The following is a 16,440-nucleotide window of genomic DNA, read 5'->3' as shown; positions in this document are numbered from 1 at the left end:
ATCAGAATGCCTGTCGCCACAAATTTACGTCATATTTGGCAGACATTTGACATAATTTCTCCTGACGTGTGGGGACAAGATGACATACATTTTCCCTTCAATGTCAATGGCATTTAATGTTTGTGTTGCGGACATTTAACCTAATTTCTCCTTTCCTTGTCGATGGCAAATATGAGACGCGTGGGGACAAGATTACATACATTTTCCCTTCAATGTCAATGGCATTTAATGTTTGTGTTGCAGACATTTTGTGGGGACAAAAGCTGTGTATAGGAGGGGCAAAAGACTGGACTCAAGACCCTAGCTGCAGTGCCTTGAGTCCAGCTTGCGCACTAGTAGGCCATTTATGGCCTACTAGTGTGCAACAAGCAAGTAGGCACTCGACAGAGTGCAGTTCTAGTTATGTCTGTGTCTATTTTATGCACATATATTTTCGTTTTTTCAGGCTTGCCCAAATATGGAGTCTATGCAGATGTCTACAAGGCTTCATGGGGTGTGAATTTGATAGAAAGTCAATTGATAGAAGTCACTCTTTTTGTACAAGTTTGTGTGTGTTAATGTGATGATATTATTGGCAGTATGAGCACGGAATGTGCTCAGCTGATTGGCTGAGCACAAAAAGCGATGTATGATGATGTATGGCCCCTCACTTCACACAAGTGTGATTTTTGAGTGGTGCAACCTCTCCAAGGAACAGCAATGTATATGTCCCTATGTCCTAACCCAGGGGTTTTCAACTGATTTTGACCCAGGGACCACCATCCTGACTAAGAGCAACCTGGGGACCACCATCCTGACTAAGAGCAACCTGGGGACCACCACAATTGTGCGTGGCGGGTCCATCATAGACCCACCCCTCACAATAGTGGTGGGTGGTTCATGCACCACAGGGAGCTGGAGAAAATAGCTATAATATCAATATAAAAACTCCTGTACAGTTATTAAAAGTAAAAAAAAAAGAGATTCTAACAATACAAAAATGAAACAATAAAAAGGTAAGCTCCTGTAGCCTGACCATACTGTGTCTTCAGTCCAGTGTGGTATACAAAAAACAGGGTCTAAAAATGGCATGTCACCATTAATTTACTTAAAAAGAAATCACACTTGTGTGAAGTGAAAGGCGCCCACGGAATTTATATCGCCCACATGACGTCTCACGCCGTCGATGCTTGTTTAACTGCTGCCCTGAAGCAACATAAAAAGTCCATAGATCTGGCTGCCATTTCATTTACGTCATAAGTGCTCTAAACAAACAATAAAAAGTCCATAGCCTTGGCTGCCATTTGACGTAATCTTCAAAAGCCATGCATTTGAAGGGCTAGCGGCTAGCTCCAAAAAGTTAAATATTCTGCTGTACAAAGACAATATGGGGGGAAAAAAGAAAGATGATTATTGATTATTCTGCAGTACAGAGTTCAGTAATCGCTTCAAATTCAGAAATTGCTTTTTCTGGTAGACTGGATGGTATGGCTTGGTTCAACTCGCAGGTGGGGGGTCTTGACAAGGATCTACATTCCTCCCCTCAGCCGCAGCACTAGGTGGAGAGTGGACTCCTTCTGGATGTTGTAGTCGGAGAGAGTGCGGCCATCTTCCAATTGTTTACCAGCGAAGATCAACCTCTGCTGGTCGGGGGGAATGCCTTCTTTGTCCTGAATCTTGGCCTTGACATTGTCGATGGTATCACTCGGTTCAACTTCCAGAGTGATGGTCTTGCCGGTTAGGGTCTTGACAAAGATCTGCATGATCTGCACAATTTGAATTGCTACCGTGAAGTGCTAGAAAGTATCTCAGTTGTATTCCTCTGAAATTAATCTCACAGCCGCCAAAGTATTACTATGAATGATTGAGTGAAGGGGCCAATTTGCCTAATATAGGCTACCAACTTGATGAGGTCATTGCTTACATCATCAGCCTTGCCCAAATATGGAATTACAGTTACAGCCCATATAAAATTTAAGTCATATTTCAGAAAATATAAAACACTGGATTCACACCATCTACCCGCAAGAAGGCAATGTAATATATGGAATGAAAACACAATCAAACATGGTGGTACCTCCTCTCCTCTGCATACGGGCAGTGTGCACAAGAGATGTCCGGGTGCATGTGTTTGGTCCGACGTACTAACAGTCCTACAGTCATGAGTCTGACACCTACCCAAAACACAAACCTAAACCTAACCTCACAGGAAGCCAATGGTTAGTACAGAGTACAGCATCTTGCAATGGGTCTGGTCCACAAGATTCGATACACCACCAAGATACCCATGTACCTGTCTAAATACTTCCTTAATGTAAACGAAGTCCACACCCACAACACCAGAGGGAGTGCAACAAACCATGTACAACCCAGATTCGGCACAAACAAGGGACTAAATACTTTTCGCTCCTATGCCACCAAAATGTGGAACGCCCTACCAACAGTCATTAAGACATGTGAATCCCTTGACTCCTTCAAAACCGCTCTCAAAGGGCACCTACGGATGGCTGCAATTCGAAACTGGCCTCTGTAAAATCTGAATCCCCCCCCCAGCCCATTTTCCCTCACTGTATATTGTATCTTTTCCCTTTTTTGCTTCCCATATGATGAATTTAGCTACATAGAAATGTCTATTTGTATGTCTCTAAATGTTTGTATGTCTTTAAATGTTTTGATGAATTGAACAATGTGGACCCTGTTGTAAACAAGTGTAATGCTTAATTGGGTCGTCCACTCACAGTTGACAGTCTTTGTATTGAGTTTGTGCTTAAAATGTACTGTAAATTCTACAAACTGTTAATAAATATTTCAATCAATCAATCAATAGTTTTAACCTGCCGCGCCGCGCATGTCGGGAGCCACGGGAACGTTTTAAACCGCAGCACGGGTTAGTTCAAGTTGTAACCGGCAGTGTATGTCGGGAGCAACAGTGTTGTCCAACTAATGCCTGTCAAACTGTTAGCATGTCTAACAAACGTATGCACCCTACTTGGTTCAATGGTTTGCAAGATTATCCCTCGACAAACAGACAAACGTTACCGTGACATTGGCACTGTGATGTCAGTCATATATCGTGTAACCACTGGAACCCAAACGCCATGTTCGCCCGCACATTAGGGCCAACATAGCCGATCTACAAGCTCACAACATATAGTAAGTATATAGGGTTTAAGTGGTATTATGTTGAGCCACGTTCGTACCAAAGCAAATTGTTGGAACCACATGGTGTAGAGTTTTATTGATTCTGTGTCTATCGATCTCTCTTGGCCTCAGTCTCTCCGTCCCACTACTGTTGCTAAAGCATTCTATGCAGTGATCCGCCAAGCAATCAATCCAAAAGTGTTATATTTAGAGTTTCTCTCTCATCATTTTGGCATCACACTCTCTCTCATGCCTCTGTTCCCTACGCAAAGAGCAGTTTAACAACGTTACAAGGACACATATTGGCCTGCATTCCTCTAAGGCTCAGTACTTCTAATCAGACTAGGACAAAGGCCACCATTGAGTCAAGAGCTGCTAGGCCGCGTACCGCAGTGCCCTGCGAATGCTTGGAGCGCGCATGCAACGGCCCACAGAGACTTTGTTTGGAACACAACACGGACGTGTGCACTTACTGTACAATGTGGCAATGCTGACAGACCTTGATGTGAGTGCGGTATATAAGCTGGAATGGCGAAGCTGGAGGTTGATGATACCAGGGCTGCACAATGATTCACAAACGTATATCGATATACTGTACATTTTTTCAAGGGTATGGAGGGTCATCCTGCACATTTCAAAAGATAAGACTCCTGTCCTGAGTCCTGATCAGGGTTTTCTGACTCTCTGCAGGATGCCTTGTCCCACATTAGCATCCTCATGTAAACAAGATTCCTTCTTCCTAGAGGATTCCTAGATCTACTAGATGTAGTAGTCTGATTAACCACTTAAGCCATACAAGAATTATATTAACCCACAGAGCCTAGTCCCTCCATGTGCCAGAAGTGTACCTCCAAGCCCTGGCAGAGTAGTTCTGGAGTAGTTCCAACGGATTGTGTGCCCCTAGTTTTTCCCTAGTGGGACTGATTGAGGGTAGCTACTGGGACGTAAGTCGGGACTTGATCACTCCCGGCTGGGTCGCCTGAGTGAGGGGTATGATGTTGCGAGACCCGAAACCCCATTGACCTCAGGATACATCACTGAGGATACGTCCCAGGTGCATCCATGCGATGTTTTTTGTTATAGTTCTTCTATTTATAGTGACTCATAGGAATGGTTAGACTATGTGACAACCAGGTATAGTCTGGTGACCACCGGAGAGACGGGTGACAGCCGGAATGTAGACAGCAACCGGGTGAGCAGTATGGGTTAGCGCCCCAGCCTGTGTCCTCCGTGAGGAGGAAGCCCAACAACCCTCGGTGAGGCCTTTAGGAAGGCCATGCAAGCAGCAAGCGGAACCGCAGTACCATGACCCTGCGGAACCATTGCCCACCACTCCTGAATGAACTGTCTGGTGCTGGGACTCTGGTGCAACGCACAGGTCCTCACTCTACTCCTGGTGAGAGCAGACCTCAGGATACATCACTGAGGATACGTCCCAGGTGCATCCATGCGATGTTTTTTGTTATATTCTAATCTGCAAGCTCACAATGCATGATTCATGCGACATGCTGCGAGCTTATATATTATATAATTACATCATTAATAGGGATAGTGGTTAACTTTTGCATACTGGATAGAAGAAAAGTTCAACGGAAACGGAAAACTGCAAAATAATTTTCTTGAAATCCATACTGTGCAGCCCTAGTGACTGTGTACACGTGTGTAAACACACACACCCACCCACACACACACACACACACACAGACCCATCCACAGACAGCCACGTGCTGGCGGAACGCAGGCGTACTTACGCAGCAGCGTGGTATAGGAGGAGGATAAGAGTTGAACAGCGTATCTACCCTGAGAGAGGAGTCCTGGCAGAGAGAGCCGGCGCCTCAGGCCCTCGGCCTCCTCCTCGCGGATGTCCCCCGTGCTGGAGCTCTTCTTGGCCTGCATGGAGTCCTCCAGAAGCACGCGCTCCTCTCCCGGCCCGGGGACAGCCCCCGAAAGAGCCCCTGGAGAGAGTCTGAACACACACATACACGCTCTCATTGAGACCTGGAACGCATCTGTGTCACTTCAGCGTTTACCCACATTAACCATTATTTTATAATTTAGCTATTGGAAAATAGCAGATATACAAGCTCATGGCGCAGCACCCAATGCCACACTACGATCTTGTAGATCTGCTATTTTTGAAAAATCTTGAAAATGTGTGTAAATCTTTGAATATATATATATTCTTTCACACCAAACGTTTTAACTCAAATATTTGCTTAAGGGGGGTCCCTGGAACAAAATATTTTCAGATGGGGGTCCGCTGGCAAATACATATCATTGTGGGGGTCCTTGACATGTAATAGTTTGAGAACCACTGACATAGGTTTAGAAGACAATTTGTGGAATCTGGTTTCAGGTCTCAATGGGTTCTATCGAATAAGGGTCCACTTGGTTACCAACTCTCCGTCATGTCGGATAAGCGTGCATGGGTGAGGTATAAATCAGTACAGAAAATAATTCCTTACCCGTCTGCCCATCCCGGCATCCCTAACCCTCCCCCGGGCACTGCCCCCGTGGAAGGCAGGTAGAAATTCATCATCTTTTTCAGGGACAGGGCCTCGTATGTCGAGGCTACCCGCTCGCCCACGGCCGAGGCACACGACGTCACCAGGCTGTTGAGGGCAGAGGTGGTGGTGGTGGCGGCGGCCTGCAAATCCAGTCAAAACAAGCAGCGTTCATTCCGTCAACTGAAACTGTGAAATGTTCGTCGACTGCCTTTTTCACTGATGAAAACGAAATAAAAACTAAGCTATGATGATTGACTACGTGTCCCCTAGGGTAGGTACCCTCACAAAAAACATGCAGTAATCCTGGTCTCTAAAACTACCTCCCCCTGGCCAGCGCCTGATGGAGGGGAAAGGAACTGGTCAGAATAACGTGTTCCTTCCACGCACTACCTCCGGCCGGGGAAACTCTCCCCTGTCAGGTGAAAAGAAGCAGCTTGGAGCCTTGGACTACTCATGCATAGAAGGAAGCATGAGGTCAGTCCGCTGCCCCCCCAGGTTGGCAGAGGAAGTGTAGCGCCCAGGATTACATTAGATAATTGACACTGGGTGAAAAAAACGTGCTGCAAAAACAAACATAAACTAGAAAAAGTGCCCTTCTGGGCACAGGTCTCCACCAGGATTTCTTCCTCAGCCTAGTGGGAATATGCGTGCACAGTTTCATCGCAATCGGACGCTGCGTTGAGGAGTTGTGACGATTTGTACAAAGCGGGCTACTCCTGAAAACTGTAGGAGCCAATCGTGGCCAATCAGGATGGAATATGAGAAATCAAACAAACCTGCCTTGATCACATGACTATGGAGATCATGTGTACCGATTTGCGTGAAATTTGGATAAAATCTGAAGGAGTAATAATAGAAAATGTGTTTTACATATGTCGTCCTCCTGGTGGCGCTATAAAGAGCAGATGTGAAAAATTCCAGGCAAAGGTTTTTCCTTGGCCTCTAGGGAGTTGGCATACAAAGTTATCCACAGATCCGTGCAGTTAGAGGTAAAAACACTTTTCGGCCAGTTATAGCGCCACCTTGAGGCTGAGTTGAAATTGTTGATGTGGCATTTTGTCCTCGGCCTAGTGGGAATGTGGGTGCACAATTTCACGGAAATCACGCGATGTGTTCATGATTTGCAGCATTTTGTTTGAAACTGAGCACTCCTGTGAACTTTGGAAGCCAATCTTAACCAATCAGGAATTCAGGATGGAGTGTGAGAAATCTGAAAGACCGGTTTCGTTGAATGGCTCTAGAGAGACTGTGTACCAATTTGCGTGATGTTTGGACAAAATCTGTAGGTGTACTGTGCAAAAACTTGTTTTGCACAAAGCGGCCTCCTGGTGGCGCTATAACAGGCCGTTCTGGAAAGTTTGGGGCAGAGGTTCATCGTTGGCAACCAGGGAGTGTGTGTGCAAAATTTGGCATCGACCGGGTTAACGGTGGCCGAGATTAGCTGCTCACGGACACACGGACGGACGGACACACGGACGGACGGAGTGCAAAACATACTCTCCCCACATGCCTTCGGCCTGGTGGAGACAAAAATAGACTAAAATGTTAGGGAGGGGCTAGTGGAGAAGAGATCCAAGCTCTGCAATGTGTTGTGAGCTTGTAGATTTTCAGCATGCAACCAATAAAGTCGACGCCATCAATGGCTGCCAAAATAACGTTTTATAGACAAAATCAACTGTAGATTTAGACCACAAAAATCGTATAATATTTAAGTTGATTAAAACTATTCAGATGACTAAAATATGACTAAAACTAAATGAAATTTTATTCAAAATGTGCTGTCAAAATGTACACTGGTCAAAAGTCAACTTGACCCGACAATGCTGATGAAAATCATTCTTTGGCAAATGAAAACAGATTCCAGCTAATTTGAGCTAAAACAGATACCAATGTGAAAGCGACAAAACACATGTAGCGAGAAAATTAATTATGCAAGAGGGTCAAGCTTCCAGATGACTAACCTGTAAAGAGTGCGACTTTGCAGTCTGCTCCATGAGAGTGTGGTCTGACAACTTCCGCAGATAGTCGTTGACAGCCTGCTCGTCTGGATAGGGCGAGTTCTTGCCCGGGGCACTAGCAGCAGCACCGTCCGCGGACTGAGTGCAGTCTACCTGGGCGGGATGTTCAGGCAGCTCTCCGTTGGCCATCGCCGACTCTCCTTTCTCTGGGCCCTGGGGGCGGGAGGGGTCGCAAGCCAGGGTAGAGGAGGAAGCGCTGGGAGCCGCAGTTATCGACGACGTGGAGGTGTGGGAGGAGAGGATGGGCTCTGACGGCGAGCTTCTGAGTCCCTGGGCGGAGGCGGCGGGCGCCTGCAGCTTCCCATCTCCGCTGGCTATCTCCACGCCGAGGGGACAGTAGTGATTGTCGGAGATGATGACGTGGTCCTCTTTGTCCGTCATGGTGTACAGCAGCTGGTGACACTGTCCACACTTGTCCTGTGGGGGTCGGCGGGGCTCGCCGGCGCCGGCGCAGCGCACGAGCGCCAGGCTGTGAGAGGCGCCGCACGACACCTGCAGGACGTACCTGCCCGCCAGGTGCTCCACCTTCTGCGGCCTCCCGACGGGGAAGGATGAGGCGGCGGCCAGGCCCAGCTGGCACCCGCTGCCCCAGGCCCACACCTCGTGCTGGGAGGAGAGCGCAAGGGTGTGCCGGCCCCCACAGGCCAGCTCCAGGACGGGGACGGTGTTCGGCGATGGGAAGCAGGCCGTGTCCGAGTCCAGCAGGGCGACGGGGGTGGGGTTGGGGACGGTGCTGAGCGCCGTCAGGCCGCACTGCCCAGACGAGTTGTCCCCCCACATGTGGACGCCCCCGTCCTCCGTCACCACGCCACTGTGGAGGTCCCCGGCCGCTATTGAGACCACGCGCTGCCCGCTGAGCGCGCTCTCCAGAACCGGCGTTGTTGGCTCGTGCGCTTGGCTCTGTTTCCAGGGCAACTGGCCGAAGCTGTACACCTGGCCTCCTGTCCGGTAACAAGACAATCATTAGGGATTAAAAGAATCACACCCGTGTGAAGTGAGTGGTGCATCTCTGTGTGTGTGACTGTGTGTGTGTGTGTGTGTGTGTGTGTGTGTGTGTGTGTGTGTGTGTGTGTGTGTGTGTGTGTGTGTGTGTGTGTGTGCTGGTTTCGTACTCAGACGCACCCAGCCAGCCAGCTACCCAGCCAGCAAGCCAGCCAGCCACCCACACAGCTAGTAAGGGAGTGGTTGCACCACTCGTAAAAAGTATTATGACACTAATTCTCACAGCAAGCAAAAGAATGCCAGTAGTCACACATAAGCATCCTCCAGGTACTTTTATGTATATATGCACAGTGCCTATATAAATACAAATACAAATACCTGTGCTTGCTTTCTTCTCCTTTCATTTAACTTACGAGCCACGCACGTGGGAAAGTACGCTGTAGTTTAATGTAGCGGTTTATACACTGAATAGGGGCACTATAAAATGACGTGTTACCACATGCAGAAGTCTCCAGTGACAGTATACATGATTTCCATAGTCAAAACTTGTACCATTCTATTTGAAAGCTGTTGATATATCACTTAGCTTTAGTGACAGTTAAACAGTTATTAGTTACATACCGGTAGTTACCATTTAAACTGGCCCCCGTAAAATCGGAATCCCCCCCACCCCCTTTTTCCCCTCACTGTATATGTTTCTTTTCCCTTTTTACCTCCTTTATGATGAATTCCTGTTCTGTTCTTTGACTGTATAGAAGTGTCTATTTGTACGTCTCTAAATGTTTTGATGAATTGAACACGGTGGACCCTCTTGTAAACAAGTGTAATGCTTAATTGGGTCGTCCACTCACAGTTAACAGTCTTTGTATTGAGTTTGTGCTTGAAATGTACTGTAATTCTGCAAACTGTTAATAAAGCATATAGGCAGGCATCTCCATATAAACCTTGCGTCACCACATTTGAACTCTGCAATGAGTGACGCATGTTAAACATGACAAGTCTTACCTTCCACCAACAGGACCCCATGCCGAGTGCCCAGGGCTGCCTGGAGGACAGGCCGTGACAGAAGCAGTCTCTCTGGGGTGAGGCTGTAGGAGTAACCCCTCCAGGAGTAGAGTAGGCCTCGCTCCCCGGAGCTGTCCTCCTCAGAGCTGGGATTCGGGAATCAGAAGAGGCACTTAGTGACTGAGTCATTGTGACAGAGAGATAGACGCACGCACACGTGTCCGAAGGTTCAGCAACACAAAGTTGTAATACTATGTGGAACAGATGTCACTGAAGTTAGTGCAAAATTAGCTTTAAGTGGAAGTGGTATGTGACACGAAACTAACTCTATCCGCAAGTCAAAATGCCGGGTGAAAAGTTACAAACGCTGACTATTTATCAGTGCACCTCCATTGATGAACTCACATGCATTTGGCATGTATCATCATAGCTTAAAAAGAACAATGTGGGACTGAGAGAATTGTAATTATCCATGTATGTTCCAACTAAGGCAAATGAAGAAAAACCCTGAAGCATTGCAAGAGAAGTGTTGAGCAACAGTCTATCTGAGGGCTGTCACATGGTGATCACATCACATCTATTTAGCACAGTAGAAGAAACATATTTATAATCAGTGGTGGAAAGTACTGGAACTAAGTTGGAACTACTTAATTACAATTTTGGTATTTCTTGAGTATTTTGAATTTCAAATACTTTTACTTCTACTCGGATGCAAATATTGCACTTTTACTCCACTACATTTATTTTAAAACTTGAGTTACTACCTACTTTGTACATTTTTTATTATTATTATTACAAAACATACATTAAACACTTACATTAGCCATGTACATTTCAGCCATTTTAAAATAGCCAAGCTACAAGCTCACAATGCATTGTGAGCTGGTAGCTTGGCTATTTTCTAAAGATTTTATACATTTGAAAACTTGTGAGTGTGAGTACTTTCACTTTTGGAAAAGTACATTTTGATGCCAATACTTTTGCAGTAGATTTTCAATTCCGGACATTTACTTGTAAAACTTGTATTTCTACATTGCAGTATTAATACTTTTACTTAAAAGAGAAATGCGAGTACTTTTTCCACCACTGTTTATAAGCCTCTTTAAATGAAGGAGGAGGGGGTCCACATACCTCTTTCTCTGGCTTTCCATCACTGGGGTCTATTCGTCAACATCTCAACATCGATGATGACACTTGCCTCGTCGCCTGCCTCCCGAATATATTCCTAAATGTCAACCTATACAACGATCAAAGAGAAGAAGACATTAATCTATTGACTTTGCAGAGTCACTGCCAACATCTGGTCCGTCTGTAGTGTCTAGTGTCTACAAGGCATTTAATAGGCAAACAGGTTTTAAGCTTAATGTTGACAGACAACAGACACACTCACTTCTTGTTTACTTAGCATAGTGCCCCCGGTGGGGTTGTAACTGCAAAGCAATCAAAAACAAAAATGGGATGTCAAGAATGTCAAGAAAGTCATGTCTCTTGGTCATACGCAAGCCAGCCACCAGTGTACAAACTGGCTGACTGATTATTTTTGTTTAGGGGTATGTCTTATGTGCTGGGACTTTTATATAATAATAATAATAATAATATATAATACCACAATAAATCATAATTCAAGAAAAAGGTCTGATTTATATGTGTACTTGTTAGGCTATACTAACCAGAATATGGCCCCTAAGGTAGTGTAATGGCAAGATTAACCACAAGAAATAGTAGCCCTAGAATGGCTCTTGTTGTTACATACAGTATTTCACATACTGTATGGAACAACAAGAGCCATTCTAGGGCTAAAGAAATAGCAGCAATTTCACTAGAAAATACACCTCGTCCTAGACCTAGAATGCCTGTGATCATTTAATTCTAGGGTTAACCTCGTCCTTACTCCGATTTAGGGACATCTCAAGGGGGAGGGGGGGGCATGTTTGCACTGCTATGCCCTAGCCCCCTATATTTCTGTGTAAAGTAAACAACACATACCTAAATATATTAATCATCACAGGACGGTGACCATGCAGGTTGTGTCCAGATGAGTAAGGCTGGGACCGAGGGTACCATCCATCCATCCATCCACCCACCCACCCACCCACCCACCCACGTATCCACCCTCTCTCTTACATTACCAGCTCCTAGATTACCAGGCAGACACACTGTTGTGTGTGTACTATTTACAGGCTCTGCTTTGAGCTAACGTTAGCTATGGCTAATAATCGTTTTAGTCACGCCACAGGTGTTGGATCCACAGACGAGATAAAGAAGTTACAGACAATCTTGTTCTCTGTTTCCACTCACCGCTCCTCTGCTCGCAGATTGATTCCCGTCAACAAGATGTGTGTGTACAGTGCATGTGTGTGTGCTACAGTAGTGTGTACTTGGTTAGATGTTTAGTCATCTACTGTCTGAGGGCTCAGGGCTGCTGCTGTGTTGTTGTGACAGAGCATAGGGTAAGTTATTTGTCCCTGCACAAGACATCGTCCTGTTCAAGTTTGGATACATAAAATAGCCGATCTACAAGCTCACAACGCGGTTCTTTGCGCCCGTTGTGAGCTTGTAGATCGGCTATTTTATTGTGTATGTATTATTATTATTCATGTATGGCATTTCTAATTATATTTAAAAAAAAATGTAAATTCTGAAAGGCAAAAACATACCTTATGCGCGGAACAACGGAAAACGAGAGGACTCAAAATGGGAAAGTCGAAGCTGGGTGTCATGTCATAGGCCATGCAGTTACCGTACTTTATTTGCATGAGTTTGAGTTTGCATACATTAAAAAACGTGTCAAAACATGTCCCAATATCCAGAACAGTCTATGACGAACCCGCTCCATATCTTACAGCTGGTGACCGTACGTGTTGTATGTTGATATTGTTGATACTGTATGTGACACACAACAACGAAATAACGTCGAGTTATTAGTCAAATAGCCTGAAATAGGCTTATGTTACAGCGCGAGCGTTATTAATTGGCGGCAAGGACCAGGTGTGACGTTATTTTGATTTGTATATGGGTAAGCAATGATATGTTTCTGCTTTGTCATGGTTTTCTAACCTGCATTTACCTTCACCACTTTATTATTTGAGTTTAGTCCGTATATAAGAGTTTAATTTCTTAATTTGATATGGTTAAAGGTGTAAAAACAGCCAAATGAAAAGTATTCCGGCATAGCTACGTATCCAGTCTATGATGAACATTTTGTTAACCAAGGTTATTGGGGCCACCTGCTGTTCAAGACCATAATTGTGCTTGATAGGCCTACTTTGCAGTAAGTTGCTTTGAATAAGTTTATTTTATTTAGGTCTATTTGACAGCAAAAACAACTTAACAAGTAGCCCAGCTGTACCATATCAAGTTATTAAAAATACAAGACCGTTACGTTGCATCATAGGCTATACTGTCAACTGTGTAGTTCCTATAAGGCTAATTCATTTGTGAAGTTTGTGATAATGTGAACCTTGTCCCATGGTCCCTTCTATACAAATATTGACACAATACGTTATAGGCCTAATCAAGAGAAATACCCCCCAAAAACAACAGCATTCCCCAAATTGTATAGAAACAGTAGGTTGTTACTTTTTTCCTCTTCAAATATTAAGTTCCTCTTCAATTATGAATTTATTTAGAACAAATGTATTTAAACTGCATTTCTTTCCGGCAGGAGATGGAGATGTCAGAATGCTGATGCCATGCAGCTTCAAATCTCAGGATGGATGCAGATGCAGTACATTTGGCAAGGTAAACACAAAACTTGTCTCACTAGTGCCCCTAGGAGCCCTCAGGAGCTAACACACACACACACACACACACACACACACTGTGACACACACGCACACACACACACACACACACTGCAGCATTGGAAAACACCCCGGGGCGCTCCGACCTTTTCAAAACATACCAGCACCAGCCTCATGTCGGCTCAGTCTCACCCTATTGGCCGGTGACTATTCTGTCACTGCTCATTGGTCCAGTCACAGGCAACAGAGGGACGGGAGGGATGGGGCGGGCGTTACAGAGATAAGGGAGGGTGGGAGTAATATCATCATGAGAGGAGAGAGTGAAAGAAAAACGGAGAGAGAGAGGGAGGGAGGGGGAGAGTGATAGAGAGGGGAAGAGAGCAACAGTGAGCCTAATAGAGCAGAAAAGAACAGCTTCAGGCGAAAGGACAAAGAGGAGAAAGACATTGAAAGGAGGAGAGACTCTAGCAAGCATCCCTGCTCTTCTCATGTGCCCTTCAGCTTGTTGATGATGAGACGAGGAGGAGGCAGAAACTGGCGGGAGTGTTGCTGATGCTGCTGATGCTGCCGCCGTGTTGTTCAACTGAGTCCCGTTAGACGCCAACAACACCGACGCACGCGGACCCTGCTCTCTGCTGCGCACAGTCACCAGCTCGGGGGGTTTCAGACATGCAGAACCTGCGCCACGCAGCCACGGAGGCTTTCCACCGACTGGGTAAGCAGCGGCACGCTAACCCCTACAGGTGTTTAAGGTTGTCCGGGGATAAGGTGACACACACACACACACACACACACTACAGGGGGAGAGTTAACAGTAGTGTTTGAATTTACGTAGTCAGCATTGGAGGGAGAAATGCACTGTAACAGAAGTGCGTCTCCTGTCATAATTACTTTACTTGCCAAGTGGCTGCGCAGGAATTCAGCTTGGTGACAATGGTGCTTCATCTACGGTGACTGAAGAGGCAATGCTGCTCACTTGTGTAGATTGTTTTGTTTGGGTTCTTCTGTCACTCTGCGATATAGTCCAGGGTGCATGACATGTGCAGTATGCATATTCAGCGGTGGGAAACAATGAGTGAAGTGCTCCTGTATCAAAGTAACTTTATTTAAAAAGATGCAGCAGCTGCGCAAGAATTAGCCAGATGGTGCAGAGGCACACCAACACTTTTTGTAGCATACACTGCAAAATCCTTTGCATTTGCACTATGATCAACATCTCAACTGATATCCCCCAAATTATGCAGTATATTTCATGTATATTTCACACATAGAACAATTGAGCAGTTGAGACGAATAACAGTCTAAATCCATAATTTATTCTGACTCCTCCCCGGAAAGGCCTAGCTGTCCTGACCTCTAATCCATCATTTATACATTATGTATAATTAGTGTGGACTTAGACTGTTATTCGTCTCTTATTAGGCACAATATATTATGTTTGAAATAATTTAAAGTGCATTTACTTAATATATGTTGCAATTCTGAATATACTGTACTGTAGTAAATATCTCATACTGTACGTATATTTAGAACAAGACAAATTGTTTTTTCTGTATTTTGAGACACTATCTATCACGTGTGATCATTTACAGAATAGGTGCAGGGACACTGCAAATCAATCGACGTACTGTAGATCAACATTATACTGATTGCCGGTTTCTACTGTATAAAACGTGGTGCCGCCCCAACAAGTGATGCCTGATTTATATTTGGTTGCACATTGTGTTGCATAACGAAAATAGTATCTACTGTACTGTATACAAGCTCACGGCACGTCACATCGCAACGCGTTGTGCACATTTATTTATGCGTAACCAAGTACAGTATAAATCGGATCTGAGTTCACAGGAAGTGTAGTGAAGGTGTTTCCCAAACACGGAGTCTGGACCCATTTGTGGATCACATTGTTATGGGTCCCTTTATTTTTAGTTTCCTACATTGTTTTTAATTATGTCAAAAAAGAATAAGAAAGTGTGTGTGTGTGTGTGTGTGTGTGTGTGTGTGTGTGTGTGTGTGTGTGTGTGTGTGTGTGTGTGTGTGTGTGTGTGTGTGTGTGTGTGTGTGTGTGTGTGTGTGTGTGTGTGTGTGTGTGTGTGTGTGTGTGTGTGTGTGTGTGTGTGTGTGTGTGTGTGTGTGCGCGCGCTCGCCAGTGCGTGCGCCAGTGACACTTGGTTGTCAACAAGCGCTATTTCCGTACTCGGACACAGTCAGGGACAGACATATATGGACTCACATTGCTGTCTATAGGAGTCTACAGGAGTGGCTCATGCCCATCAGACTTGGATTTTCATTTTGCATAATTCAATTATGGTGGAACTGGCACCCTCCCCCGCCTGTCTCTTGAATCAGATCTACTCTCCTTTTATCTCTTATTCCCTGATGTACAGACAGCCCCTGTGCCCCCTGCTTTGGCTCTCATCCATCCTGTTTCTTACCGTATCCTGTCTTCGGATCATAGTTTATACGGGCTCTCACACGTCACATGTTATGCAGGTGTTTGCGTGTTACTCAAGCAAATTAATTAGACGGGACCTTACTTACACAATGTAATGGATAATGTATGCAGGTACTAGCAAGAACCTAACACAGCAGTCCCAGAATACAAATCCATTTGGACAAAATACTGTGGCATGTTGTCGGCATGGCAACACTCAACTGCTGGTAGAGAGAAACGACAACACCTCGTTAGGGGTGAGGTGTCAATAGAGTGTGTGCGTGCGGGGGGAGAGATGATGACACTCCTGATGGACCGATTTCCACTCAGCATCCCACTTAATTGGCAAGAACGTGACACTTCAGTGCTGTTCTGCAGACGCTACTCGGTAGAGAGTGGGAAGTGCTGGGGGGGGGGGGGGGGGGGGGGCTGTCTGTTTTGCTCGCTAAGCGGAAAAATCCACTCCAGCTCTCGAAGAGGTCCATGGCTAATGAAGGTGCAGGGCCCTATAGGGCTTCCCCCTAGATCAGTGGTTCTCAAACCTTTCCATGTCAAGTAAGGACCCCCATTTGAAAAGATTTATACGGCTCTAGCAGTGATTCTCAATCATTTTCATTTCAAGGACCCCACGTTTGATATGCATTATAGGCTACGGACAGACTACCATTTAT

At 45.4% G+C, this 16,440-nt stretch overlaps 2 protein-coding genes across 5 annotated transcripts in view; one reads left to right on the top strand and one right to left on the bottom strand.

Annotated features, from left to right (window-relative positions):
* The window catches only part of als2b (alsin Rho guanine nucleotide exchange factor ALS2 b), a 45,974-nt gene extending 33,963 nt beyond the window's left edge, over positions 1-12,011 (bottom strand). For 2 of the 4 annotated variants that reach the window (XM_083758837.1, XM_083758839.1), the window contains exons 1-6: positions 11,891-12,011; positions 10,724-10,829; positions 9,593-9,738; positions 7,589-8,586; positions 5,586-5,767; positions 4,872-5,086 (exon numbers count right to left, since the gene is read on the bottom strand). In XM_083758837.1, coding sequence (XP_083614963.1) covers positions 4,872-5,086; positions 5,586-5,767; positions 7,589-8,586; positions 9,593-9,738; positions 10,724-10,743 — 1,561 coding nt within the window. In that variant the 5' untranslated portion in view covers positions 10,744-10,829; positions 11,891-12,011. The remainder of the gene's footprint in view (positions 1-4,871; positions 5,087-5,585; positions 5,768-7,588; positions 8,587-9,592; positions 9,739-10,723; positions 10,830-11,890) is intronic. The other 2 variants (XM_083758838.1, XM_083758840.1) reach the window with 1 other exon arrangement.
* Positions 12,012-13,861: 1,850 nt separating this feature from the next.
* Positions 13,862-16,440, top strand: part of cdk15 (cyclin-dependent kinase 15) — a 66,644-nt gene continuing 64,065 nt past the window's right edge. The window contains exon 1 of the mRNA XM_083758633.1: positions 13,862-14,050. Within this exon, the coding sequence (XP_083614759.1) occupies positions 14,005-14,050 (46 nt within the window). The 5' untranslated portion in view covers positions 13,862-14,004. The remainder of the gene's footprint in view (positions 14,051-16,440) is intronic.

The sequence above is a fragment of the Protomyctophum parallelum genome, assembly GCF_964188405.1.
Source record: "Protomyctophum parallelum genome assembly, chromosome: 23".
Lineage (NCBI taxonomy): Eukaryota > Metazoa > Chordata > Actinopteri > Myctophiformes > Myctophidae > Protomyctophum > Protomyctophum parallelum.
Note: the sequence above shows the minus strand (reverse complement) of the source record. Positions and strands in the feature narration are given on the sequence as shown.